Source organism: Echinops telfairi, unplaced genomic scaffold (genome assembly GCF_000313985.2).
Source record: "Echinops telfairi isolate 266 unplaced genomic scaffold, ASM31398v2 ScPeMD7_5592;HRSCAF=6446, whole genome shotgun sequence".
Lineage (NCBI taxonomy): Eukaryota > Metazoa > Chordata > Mammalia > Afrosoricida > Tenrecidae > Echinops > Echinops telfairi.
This window is the reverse complement of record NW_022109491.1, coordinates 3,353,671-3,366,875: the sequence shown is the minus strand read 5'-3', so window position 1 is coordinate 3,366,875 and position 13,205 is coordinate 3,353,671. Positions and strand designations below refer to the sequence as shown.

General features: G+C 52.4%; 1 protein-coding gene across 1 annotated transcript in view; it reads right to left on the bottom strand.

Annotated features, from left to right (window-relative positions):
• LOC101646845 (1,25-dihydroxyvitamin D(3) 24-hydroxylase, mitochondrial) overlaps nucleotides 1-9,862 on the bottom strand; it is a 22,100-nt gene extending 12,238 nt beyond the window's left edge. Inside the window, exons 1-4 of the mRNA XM_045295481.1 lie at nucleotides 9,271-9,862; nucleotides 8,889-9,079; nucleotides 7,199-7,292; nucleotides 3,930-4,100 (exon numbers count right to left, since the gene is read on the bottom strand). Of these exons, the coding sequence (XP_045151416.1) occupies nucleotides 3,930-4,100; nucleotides 7,199-7,292; nucleotides 8,889-9,079; nucleotides 9,271-9,519 (705 nt within the window). The 5' untranslated portion in view covers nucleotides 9,520-9,862. The remainder of the gene's footprint in view (nucleotides 1-3,929; nucleotides 4,101-7,198; nucleotides 7,293-8,888; nucleotides 9,080-9,270) is intronic.
• Nucleotides 9,863-13,205: the final 3,343 nt, after the last annotated feature.

Here is a 13,205-nt window from a genome sequence, read left to right as displayed (position 1 = left end):
CAATTCTGTCCCTCATGAAAGAGTGGTTATTTCTAAGAAGAAACAACACCAAAAAAAAAAAAAATCACAGATGTCCAAGATCCTAGGGGAAGAGCCAGAGAAGGGGTCTAGTTGGTCCTCCCTCTCCAGAAATGACCTCCTGGTTCTGTGACTCATGCCCTCTGACCCTCCTGGTCTGAGAAGGACATCCTTGTTTTTTTCAGTGAGCTGGAGGGTGGAAGATGAAGCAAAGGCATCCTTGGCTCAGGGCTCCGCTACATCTGCCTGGAGTTGAGCTTTGATGCTGCCATTGTTTATTGGTCTCTCTTGCCTTTTCATAGTTGGGAGGGAATTCATTTATGGAAGAAAATAGTTCTATGTGGACCTTTCAGTACAGAAGGAGCAGTTAAGTGCTGGGAGCTGAAAGGTCGATAGAGCAAACCCACCCTCAGATGGCTCCATGGGAGAAAGAGCTGGAGAGCTAGTCTACTCTACCCACTGGGTCACTACCCATGGCAAACAGGCTACCCTGCCGTACAGCCCCAACACCTGCTACCTGTCAGGAGCTGAACTGGCATATGTTTCATGCTTTCATCTGTTCATTTCCCCTGCAGTTTGATTGACAACATGGCTCACATATACTTCCATACTTTCATTTCATCAGTGCATTGACCTTTACCTTCTCTTACTTAAACTTCCCAATCTGAAAGAATACCGATAGACTCAACTTCATTGCAGTCACTGATAACGTTTTGCCAAAATCTCTTTCTCTGCTCATGACGTGTCACACTTAATCCTTCAGCAGGATCTCCCAAGATCGAAGCTGCTCCTTTTCATAACCTCAACGTCTTTGCCATCCCTAAGAACAGTAGCCATTGTTCCACAATGCATCTGTGTGGCCGTCACGTGGGAATGTCTCCAGTTGTCCCCAACATGCCTTCTGTGAATGTTTCCTTTTTATGACCCAGGAGCACAGTGAGCACCTGTGATTAGGTAGGTCACTCGCCTTGAAAGGAGTCTCCACGGTGATCCAAAGGTTGGCAGTTCCAACCCACCCCATGGCTCCAAGGAAAAGACACCTGTTGTTCTGGTTCCAGACAGTGACCGCCTGCCCTGTAAGGTCCCTCTGAGTCACGATAGGCATGATGGTGCCCAACCACTCCCAACAATTAGCTCTGGGCTTAGAGGACTGGGGAGAGACTCGATGGGACTCAACAGCTACAAGTAGCTGTGGGCTCACAGGCCAGCGAGTAGATGCCGTGGTACTCCACAAGGAAAGCAGTGTGCTCTGCACTTCTAAACAGGAAACAGACCTGACAAGCAGGAGTCTAATGTCACGCAGCCTGGAAGTGTCAAGAGTCCAGAAACTTAAGGCCAAGCCACAGTTTGTCCAACGACATCCACATTTTCTTCCCTAACTCCAGTCATTCCTGTCCAGTTTTCCAAGACTTTCCCATGTTGGGGTTCCATTGAGCATGGCATAGAGCAGCGGTTCTTAACCTGTGGGTAGAGACCCCTTTAGGGGTCAAATGACCCTTTCACAGGGGTCGCCTGATTCATAACAGTTGCAAAATGAGTGATGAAGTAGCAACAAAAATACTGTTATGGTTGGGGACCACCACCACATGAGGAACTGTATGAAAGGGTGGCTGCATTAGGAAGGTTGAGAACCGCTGGCCTAGAGGCAAGGAGGAGCTTCAAAAGTGTGTGGGAAAATGGATTTAAGAGAGAATGGGGTGGGGTGCATGGTGACTCTGGGTGATACAAATACGTTTTTAAAAATTAGAGCTCTTAGTTTTTTTTCCAGAACCTCTGCTTAGGTCAGTGATGCAGACTTCGGCTTAGGGATAATATTATTCATCCATTTTCCTTCAAAGATAAACGGAAATAAGCCAGCTCGTTTGTAAAACGCAAGGAAACGAATTCAGCCACGTAGTGTGTTCAACTCATTCACTGCCATCGAGCAGATGCCAACTCAAAGTGAGTCTAGAGCACAGGACAGAACTGCCCCATGGGTTTCCGGGAGTAGAAAGCCCCCGGTTTCTCCCTCAGAGCAGCTGGTAGCTTCAAACTGCCAACCTTATGATTAGCAGCCCACTGAGTAACTACTACGCCACCCGGAGGGTACAGTTCTGAAAACGTTTGTGCAGGGGACAAGAAGGTTTGAAAGTTGAGAAATCACTGTTTGAAGGGTGATGGCTACCGAAACACTAAAGACTATTAGAAGGAAGATACCCCCATCTTATTTATGAGTGCCTGGGTCTGTACTAGGGATCCTGGGTGGTATAGTGGTTACACATTATGCTGCGATTCACAAGATCAGCAGTTCAAAGCCACCAGTGGCCCAGCAAACTTTCTACTCCCGTAAAGAGGAAAAGTCTCAGAAACTCGCAGGGCAGTTCCACCCTGTCCAACAGGGTCCCTATGAATTGGAATTGACTTGATGACAATGAGTTTGGTGGGTCTTTTGTTTGTTTGCTTGTTTGTTTTCTAAGGGGTCTGTAATAGTCAAGCCGCCTGCTTGCTAAAACATGCCCAACAGTGCAAACTGGCTGCTCTTTCACAGCGGGTGGTAATAGCAAGGAGTATCAGAACTGACCCATCAATAAAGATGACTTGCTATTCCTAAGACACTAGGTTGGGCCAGCGTGACCCGTGAGTGGGTCCTGATGTCCTATTTGTGCAGCATTCATTTTGAAGTTACAACGTGTCACCACATTGGCCAATGCAGAGGACCCCTGGTGGCACAGTGGTTATGAATCGGGCAGCTAACTGCAAGGTCAGAAGTTCAAAACCACCAGCCACTCTGAGGGAAAAAGACAGGGCTTCCATAAAGAATTAGTCTCATAAGCTCACAGGGGCAATTTTACCCTAGAGGGTCACTATGAGTCAGCACTGACTCAGCAATGAGTGTTTTGGGGGAGCCAATGCAGCCACTTTATGCAGGGAGTGAGCCTCCCACACTGTCTTGCTTTTAGCATTTCATGGCTGATCATGTGTGTAGCAGACATTGCTCATGGTCCACCCAACATCCATTCTCCCTGGTCTCTGCCCTCTGCCAATCTCTCAGAGAATGGCCAGGCATCCGTCCTGAGGCTGTAAAACAGGATGGGTTTAGGATCTGCAGGACTACTCATTTTGTTGCCTGAGTTCCCAGCCAGCCCTGTAAGGTGGGGTGGTCACATGACCCAGTTCCAGCCAATGAGGCTTCAGAGTAAACCCTTGCTTTCTTGATAGAGGGGGCCAAGTGATGGGCTTAGCTCTTCCTTCTCTGTATTTGCCTAGAAAAAGGTGCGGCAGCCAGTTTGCAACAACAGCCCATTCACAGCAAGCCAACAGGCTAAGGCTGGAGATGCAAAAGGGAGCAAGGCTTAGAAAGAGTCCAAATTCTCATAAGAACCTACAGGCCCTTCCTGATTTGTGTCTTTTTTTTTTTTTTTTTACCTTGGTTCCTTTACACATTCTTCCATTACTTGCCAACAACCACTCACACCAGCATCCCTTAAGGTCCTCAAACACACCATTTCTCCCTAGACCTTGGGCTGTCTGCACTTCCTGTGTGCTCTGCCTGGCACACGTCCAGAGATTCACCACCACCCCTGACTTGCTCCCTTCCTTCCTCTATGTCTCACCTCTGAAGTCACCTGGCCCAAGTGGACTGGCCTTACTTCAGCACCCTCTTTCTGGGCTCCCACGCTCTTTTTCTTTACCCCTCAAGAGTCTGTATTAAAACACATCAAGCTGTTGGCTGTCTCCCCAACTGGGGTCTATGCTCCCTGTGGGCAGGACGCCAACCTGTCCCATTCACTGCTGTGCCCATTGGACCAAGTACAGTGCCGGACCCACAGCAGGTGTCTATCTAGGGTTTACGTGGCATCCAAAAGTGCAAGGCAAGACTGGGGTGCTTTGAAGAATCACGACTTGGACGTGAGGGATCTGAGCCCAGAAGCATTCTCACCAGGACCGGGCTTAATCTGCACGATCACGGGGAAGTCCAACCCCCCAGGCTGGAAACCCAACTTACTCTCGAATGACCATTTGTTCAGCTCGCTGTACAAGTCTTCAACGTGGCCTCTTGCGTCACAGAGTTCGTCGAGTCTACACACAAAATCCGCCAACACCTTGAAGGCAAGCAGCCACAAAAGACATTTCAAAACTATCATAGAAAGAGAAAAAAGACAGCCATCTAATTTCAGGTGTGGCTGTCTTGTTTATTCCCTCCTGTAATATCATTTCCCGGGGAGTCACGGCACTTATGCATTTTACAGGGCCCAGATCCCCTGTCCTAGGCTCTTTCCAGAGCCTTTCCTGTAGTCACCAGAAGCTTACGTTTCAGCTCTCAACGTAGACAAATGATGCTGCCAACTTTTTCCCAGGGCTGCAAACCAGTTCCTTCACGCCTGACCCCCTTGGAGCTTGCATCTCCACCCAGCTAGACAGGGAATCTGAATCTGGAATTGCCTAAGCTCCTGGGTCAGCCTTCCAGGATCGTGTTAAACGACAGGTTCCCATTGAGCCTAAGAATCACCGGCGGATCTTGTGAAACTGGACAGGCTGGGTCCATAGCCCTAGCATGGAGAGATGAATTCTCAGCGGTGGATCAAGCTGGAATGAACAGGAAAGACTGCACTGGCATCTTCTAATCCGAATAGGGAATAAAGCCCTAAGAGGGATGTTGCAGCTAGCCTTGGGGTTGCCACGGCCCTGCGGGCCCTGCACACGGCTACTCACTGGCGGTGCTGCGTAGAGCAGGTTGGACACAGAGGCAGAAGACCTGTCTATTCTGGATGCAGCTCTGCCACAAAATAGCTTTGTTACAGACTAAACCACATCCCTCCAGAATAGGTGTATTATAAACCGTCATCCCTATACCTATGGTTATAATCCCATTTGGGATGATATAGTATTTATGTGGGGTGGGTCTTAAATAAATCTCTTCTGAGATATTAAAGAGATGAAACCAGCAAGAGAGAAGAGATGGCATTAAGATGGGTGCCTGGCCACCTGGGGATCATCAAAGGGCCGAGGCTCACGGGGGCTGCAGAGGCAGAAAAGAGACAAGGAGCTCCCCCCAGAGCCAACACAGACACACCCTTGCCCAGACCCCTAGCCTTCTAACCTGTGAACAAATAAACTTCTGTCTGGCAGAGTCACCCCTTGTGATGCTCCTGTTAGGGCAGCTCTAAAAGCAGACAGGCTTTTCTACCTGGGTTGGACAAGCCTTAAAGGCTGCAGGTGCCAATTTCAAAATCAGGGGGGTGAGGCAGCCACACCCCTCGCTTAAAGAGGCTTGTTTAGTACTAAGGGAGCCCTGGTGGTGCTGCGGGGTAAGCAGTGAGCTGCTAACTGAAAAGTCAGTGATTCGAACGTACCAGCAGCTCCTTGGGAGAAGAATGAGGATATCTGCTTCCGCAAGGATCCACAGCCCGGACACCCTATGGGTCAGGGCAGTTCTACTGCATCTACAGCCATTTCATCACAAGGGACTCGATAGCAGTGGGTCTGGGTTTGAGTCTAGTCTAAAGCACCATACAAAATGTTTTATGGGCATTCTCTTCGATTCTATTATTATCCTCAATTCCTATGTGGCACACGAATAAACTGAGGCAGCACAGAGAGGCTAAGTCACTCGGCTTCCGATACACAGCTGCTAAGTGGGCAAGCTGGGGCTTGAACCCAGGCATGTGTGTGTGACTCCTAAGCCCATACATGTAGCCAGGGCACACACAGAAGGTATATTTAAGAGGCCTGGCGGCGCTGTAGGGTAAGCATTGGGCAGCTAGCTGCAAAGTCATTGACCCAAACCCACCCATTGCTCCCCAGGAGAAAGATGAGGCTGTCTGCTCCCACAAAGACTGACAGCCTGGGAGGCCTGAGATGGGGTCACCGTGCATCAGAATGGGCTCGGTGACAGTGAGTGGGTGCACACACTCATGCAAGATATTGTGGCAGAGAAACTGTGCAGGAGGGATGGGGGTTACATGGGAACTCTAATCTGAGTAGTTTTTCTATCACCCTAAAACTGGTGGGACAGTAAAGCCTATTTAAAATATTTTTGAATACTTAGAATTCATTACCATTTAAAAATACAGAGATAAAACCTAAGGAATTTCCACTACTCTGAAAAACAAAAGGCAACCAGGAGCTCTGTGCACCCTGGATCTGCCCTCTCATGTGACAGCAGTGGCACAGAGAAACAGGACAGCGGCCGCTGTCCCCTCCAGGAAAGGCAAGCACTGTCCTGTTTGCTGACACCCCTCCAAAAAGTGAAGCCGAACCCACTGCCATCAAGTCGATTTCAACTCGTAGCCACCCAACAGAGGGTTTCTGAGGCTGTAAACCTGCACAGGAGCAGACAGCCTCATCATTCTCTCTTGGAGAGGCTGGTGGGTTTGAACTGCTGGCCATAGGGCCTGCCTTATTAATTTGTATTAATTACTTGTACCCCCAAACTTCTGACCTACATCATTCCATTTGGGTATAATTCTTGTTTAAAATAAACATCCAAAGTGGGCAGAAGTAAAGACAGATTAATAGATGCTTAACCACTCCCCCTGTCAGCTATAGGGAGATTTGTTGGACCAAACCCCATGGCGTGGCCCCCCAAATAATGTCCAAGCCTCTTCTCTGTCCAGCATCACCTAAATGTACTACTGGTCTGTGAACAAACCATGCCATCTCAGACTCTCATGGTTTGGTCTGCCTGGGGGGGATCTCTGCCTTGGGTCCCTTTTCCATCTTCTCTGGCTTTCAGACTCCTACTCATCCCACAAAACCCGGCTCAAAAGCCATCACCTAAAATGTTACAAGCATTACTTCATTGAAACCTTATGGCTAATTGTTGGTGGTGATGGTGTGATTGGAAATCCCATTTTGCAGACTGGGAAATTGAGGCTTAGAGAGGTTAAGCTAGGTCACACAGCTAGTGGGTGAAAACCTCAGGCTCCGATCCAAGACTGGAATACCAATGTCAGTGCTCACATCTCTGCCCTCTTGGAGGTATTACTAAACATGGGTGAGGAAGGAGGGAAGGGGGAGAAGTAAGGGCTTATGGGGAAAGGTTAGATATGAAGAGGAAAGAGGAGAAGGGAATGCTGACAGGATTCTCTTGCCTGCTTTTCCCTCCACAAGTTGTACCTGTCACTCAAAGTTCCTTAAGGCCACCCCCTGCCCTCGCTATCCCCAAGAGACCCTGGCTAGCTGGCCCCAGCCGGCATACCTCATTGATTTTCTTGTCCAGCTTCATAATTTCCACGGGTTTCATTAGTTTCTTTTGAAAGGCACTCCGCACCCGCTGCCAGTCTTCGCCTTCCCTGGGGAAAGAAGCAGGAGGGTGGTTGGAACAAGCTGCAGGAGCAGGAGAGATACACCTCGTCACCCACCTCCCGCTGTGCAATGGCATCAGTGCTGGAGATGGGCCAAACTGACTGGGGTTGGCTGGACCAGAAGGAGGAGGAAGAGGAGGAGGAGGAGGATTGTGAAGAGAGGGAAGGAGGAGGGAGAGGAGGAGGAGGAAGGTGAGGAGCAGGGTGAGGAGGAGGAGGAGGAGGAGGAGGAGGAGGAGGAGGGAAGAGCACCTCTCTTCCTGCTTACTCTGAAGGTCAAGTCATCCCTGGGGCTCAGGGTGAGGTGCCCCGGCAGAGGTGGGCCTGACAGGCTGGAGGCTGTAGTCAAAGCCCCCAAAGTGGGCGTGGGAGCACCACCTTTACCAGCGACCCCTCTCTGTTTTGAGCTCAAACCTTGAAATTTGCTCATCGCCTCCATACAAAGATTTGTGGAGTTGTAAGAAGCCTGTTCCCCATCAAAAACCCTTATAACGTATGCCCCATCCAGGTGGCGTCGCGGGGCAAGCACTGGGTTTCTAAGGTCGAGGGTTAAAACCTACAGGCTGCTCTGTGGGAGAGCACTGAGGCTGTCGGCTCTGGTAAACATGGACAGCCTCAGGAACCCTACTGAAGTTGGAATCCACTCCGTAGTGGTGAGTTTGCATGTGTGTGTGTATTGAGGGGGCGGGGGGAGTTGCCTATGGCTGACCATACAGGCACAGAGGCACCAAGCAGCCTTGTTCTTAAACCCCAATGTTTATAATGTGAAAAACACAGCTATTAGGTACAACTCTTGGTAAAGAAACGCTAACTTGGTCAATATTGAGAAGTCAAAGCTGAGAATCCCACTGCGCCCTTTCTCTTTCTAAAATGCCACCTTGGCCCCTCTCCGACACTCCACCTTCCCAGTGACACTCCAGAATCATTAACCGCCTCCGGGCGCCCCCACCATCCCACCTGGATAAGTCACCTTCAAACGCAGAAGTAATTGATTCCTGCCTTTAGAGCACGTTCTAGAGCCCGCGATCTGGAGTTCGCAGCAGAGTTTAAGCAGTTTTGTGTTCAGAACCTCTTCCCACACAAGAGTCTGACCATCTGAACGCGCGTGACCCCCTGGGGCATGCTTTTGTTGGAAAGGTGTGGTCATGCTCAGTAGCCCCAGAGAACACCAGGGTCCCGTCAATCCACTGAAACCCTGGCAGCGCTGCTGAGGACACGGGAGAGGGACTTTATTTACTATTCCTTTGTATTCTAAGGAGCCCCAGTGCTGGCAGTTGTGGCTCCGTAGCAGTTACCATCCAGCCTCTGGGTGGGGGGCGGGCTTTTTACTCTAGTCCTCTATAAAGAGTTACTACCCCTAGGGTTGGAATCCACTGGATGGCTGTTAGTTTGGCTTTTCTTGGCTAGTGGCGTTGTACGTTATGCTTTGGGCTGCTAGCCATAGGTCAGCAGTGTGAACACACTAGGACACCCACAGGGTGTCTATTCGGTTGGATGCCAGGGAGCCCCCGCCACCCACCTCCTCTCCGTTTTCGGGTGCACACGGCCCTGCCGGGTCCCCACCCCGCCACTGCGAGGACTCACAGGATGAGCAGCCCATAGCCCTCCTGGCGATAGTCGCGATACGCCTTCCAGGGTTTGATCTCCAGCCGCTGCGGGTACGCGCTCTCTGTGCGGTACAGAGCCTCCAGCAGGCTCGGCGAGCCCAGGTGCACCGAGTCGAAGGAACCCAGCTTCATGCGGAAAATCTTGCCATACTTCTGGTGGTACTGTGCCTGGGGGAAGGCGGACCGGCGCCGAGTCAGCCCCGCCGCCTAGCTCCGCAGGAGGGCTGCCCCCGCCCGGACCGCAGCCTCTCACACCCTGGAGCGCTCTGTGCGCACCGGCCGCCAGTCAGGGGGAGAGCTGGGGAGGGCTGGGCAGGGAGGGACGGGGAGAGGGAACTGGGGCGCGACGGGGCATTTACCAGCGTGTCATGCTGTTTCTTGAGCCCCCCTTTCCAGAGTATCTCCAGCAGGCTGCCCAGCAGCGGCCAGTTGGTGGGGCCCGGCAGGGCTGCCGCGTTCTGCGCCTCGCCATGAGCCACCAGCGGGCAGAGGGGCACCTCCCGCGGCCGAGGGGGCGCGCACGCCGTCGCTGTCACGGGCCTGGGGGGCTTCCCGAACTGCTGCAGAAAGGCGGTCAGGGAGCGGCTCTTGCAGATGGGGGACTTCATAGCGTCAGGGGAGACGGGGCACGTGGGGAGGTGCGAGGGCTGGACCAGACGAGGGTGCTAAAGAGATGCCCGAGGGATTGGGGATTGAGGGGAGTGACGGAGGGGCTTTTGATTGTGGCCAGGAGCAGCGGGAAGAGCCCTCCGGTGGGATGGAGCAGGCGATGCGGACTGGGATGCTGGAAGCTGCCCCGCAGCACCTGGGCGGCGGCGCGCTGGACTCCGGAGCTGCCCGCTGGAAGCGGCGAGGTGGGATGCTGGCCGGCGGTCCGTCTGCGCGTTGGTTGCTCGGGTCTGGAGCCGGGGCCTGGAGTTGTCTCGGAGGACAGCAGAGATGCTCCTGGGTCTGCTCTTGGCTCTCCAAGTGCCCGTGGCTGGGGACCATTATTTATGGAAACGGGGCAGGCCCGGGGTGACCAATAAGGGCGCGGAGTGGGCCCGGGCTGGCCAGGCCACCGGGGACGCGGGACGGGCGGGGAGGGGGTGACGGGGTGTAAAGGGATGGAGTCAGCGAGGTGAACGAGGGCATTAGCGCCTTGGGTGAGTGGTGCGCGGCAGCGGGGTAGGAGCGCGCAGCTCCACCCCGGAGATAACCCCCGGGAGGCCGCCGCGGGTTCACCGAGTGTGAGCCTGGACGCCCCGCCCTCCCGCGGCGGCAGAAGCTGGCAGTGGCGACTGCGCAGCCGGGCGCTTGCACAATCGGCCGCCGGGTGGCGAGGTCTCCGAGTGCGCCCGGGAAAGGCTTGCCTGCGCGCCCTGGCCCGCGCCTCCCCCGGAGCGGGCTCTTTGCATCCTGCGCTGGCCGAGTGGAGGAAGGTGCGCCGTCCGCACGCCCCTAGGTGCGGCGGGTTTGAGACTTGATTGAACTCATGTTTTAACCTGGGCAAGAAGGGCCGCTGGCGTTGGTCGAATGCCCTCCCTGAAGATGAAATGAATGGATTATACAAGGTGGCCACGGTCCCCAAGCTCACTTGGAGGGAGTTGATTCGGACTCGCGGCAACCCTGTGCGGCAGAGTAGAACTGCCCCTGCGGGCTTCCGAGACAATTTTCACAGTAACCTCCGCAGTAGTTACAATGGGGTGAGAGTGTGAGTAGTGTGGCAGCGATTGCTTAGGGTTGCCAACTACCCCTTTTACCAGCGCTCCCTCTTCTTAGGTACACCAACTCCCAGATGAGGATACTAGATGGTGGCAGGTTCAAACCACAACCCCCATCACCCCACCTTCGAGAGTGCTCTTCAAATGTGTATGTGTGTGTGTGTTCTCCATCGTGCAACACACACACACACACACACACACACACACACACACGCTGCTGGAGTCATCTAACCTGCCAGGAGCAGGCCTTGACTGCTCATTCAGGAAAGGATGTTGGCAATCTTGGCCATCGCATTAAAGTAACTGTTTACGGGAGTAGAAACCCCCTTCTTTCTTCCTCAGAGCACCTGCTGGTTTTGAACTACTGACCTCTCAGTTCACAACAATGTCTACCTTGAGCTCTCTTAAGAGCTGTCTTTATGGGACCAAAGAGCCCTGGTGGCCCAGTGGTTAAGTGGGTGAGCTCCATCGGACAGGCTGCCCTTTTCAAAGCCACCATTCCCTAAAGAGGCCAGCCTTTGAAGGCCTTTGCGGCAGTTCTACCCTGCACTCAGTGGTCACTACGAGTTGCAATGGGCGCAGTCACACTTGGGCTCTGGGTGTTCAGGATCAAGCGGACATCTCAAAAGAGCAGGTGGCAAATTCATGCGGGCAGTGGGGCGTTCTGCTCATGGGGAAGGAATAACTTGAAAGGAGGGTGGGAGCGAAGCACAGCTTGAAGCCTGTCAGCCTGTCAGTGGATTGTGCTAGTAGAAACGGCTCCACCAGTGAGTGGTCAAATGTGTCCCTTCCCAACACGGCACAAGGAAATAAGCCATTTGAAAAACCTCCCAACACCGAGCCCAAGACAAAACAACAGCCAAAAATCGACGGACAGTTACCAAGAGACTTCGCAGGCCAAGGTTCGACAAGTCGCGGTCAAAATGATCCGGTCAGGGGACTGAAGAGGTGAGACCGGAAACAACTGACTGCCCTCAGGCTTGACCTAGGCAGTGTGGCGGGGGTAACCAGAGGTCAATGGTTCAAACACACCAACTGCTCCTCAAGCTCAAGGTAAGGGTGGCTGATTCAGTAGAGATTTACAGTTTCCCAAACCCTGTAGAACAATGGTTCTCAGCCTGAGTCTTGACCCCTTTGGGGGTCAAACAACCCTTTCACAGGGGGCGCCCGATTCATAACAGTAGCTAAATGACAGTGATGAAGTAGCGACGAAAATAATGTTATGGTTGGGGGTCACCACCACACGAGGAACTGTATGAAAGGGTCGCGGCATGAGGAAGGTTGAGAACCGCTGCTATAGCAGAATAGAAAGCCCACATTTATCCCTGCCTTCCCACTGGGACCCTGCCCACGTGATGTAACTGAGCTCTCTTCGTGACCTTGGTGACCACTGCATCACCTGGTGAAGGTTAGCCCGTTTCAATGAACATCTGCTTAGGAGTCCAGATGTGCTTGAACCCAAAGCCAAACTTACTGCCACCGTGTCAATGTTAACTGATAGCGAGCCCATAGGACAGAATCGAACTGCCCCTTTGGGGTTTTTGAGACTAAATCTCTATGAGAGCCGAAAGCCTGGTCTCTCTTCCCTGGAGTGACTGGAGGTTAAATCTCGCAGGTACGTGTAAACCACATGCCACTCAAGCTTTTAGATGTCCCGCAGGGGAAGACACAACCACACTCCACCGACAACGGTGGATTCCAAAGCACAGTGACTGTAGAGAGGGTTTCTGAGGCTGTAAATCTTTACAAGAGCAGACAGACAACCTCATCCTTCTCCACAGCAGCAGCTGGTGGGCTTGAACCCCCAGTTTTGCAGTTAACAGCACACATAACCTGTGAGTGCCACCAGGGCTCCTTGCCCCAACCAAACTCACGGCCATCAAGTCCATACTGACTCCTGGCCACCCCCTGTGGGCTTCTGAAACTATAACTGTTTATGGTACTAGAAAGCCCAGTTTATCTTCCGTGGAGCTGCTGGTGGTTTTGAACTGCTGACCATACGGATCACAGCCCAACATGTAACCACAACACCACCAGGGCTGCTTATGATCCTGCAATTGTTGTTTCATAGCTCTGGCATATATAGCAGGAACAAAGCTTACTTAACTGGATTAAAAAAAAAAAGCCAAGGCTAAACTAAATCTATCACTTGAGGACAAACAGTGAGTTATAAAAGGCTGAATGGCGGGGCGGCCACTGCCATGGAGTCAGTACTGACTCACAGAGACGCTCTTAGGGCAAGGAGAACTGCCCCTGTGAGTTTCTGAGCCTGAGGGGCCGCTGGTGGTTTTGAACTGCTGACTTTGTGGCTAGTAGCCCCAGCATAGCCGCTTCACTGGATCTAAGAATCAAGCCTCAAATGAATCCATAACTCGAGGCGGAACAGTGAGGTACAAGCGGGAAGTGGCTAAGAAGGGAAAGGAAGATTGACCTCTGGCCGTCTTTAAGCCCCCCCTCCTACCCCCTTACCTTGTTGTTGTTAGATTCTAGCTCGCAGTGAGCCGCTGCACAACAGGACAAAACCCCGCTCGGTTCTGCGCCATCCTCACAATGATGCTTCTGTCTGAGCCCATTGTGGAGCCGCTGTGTCA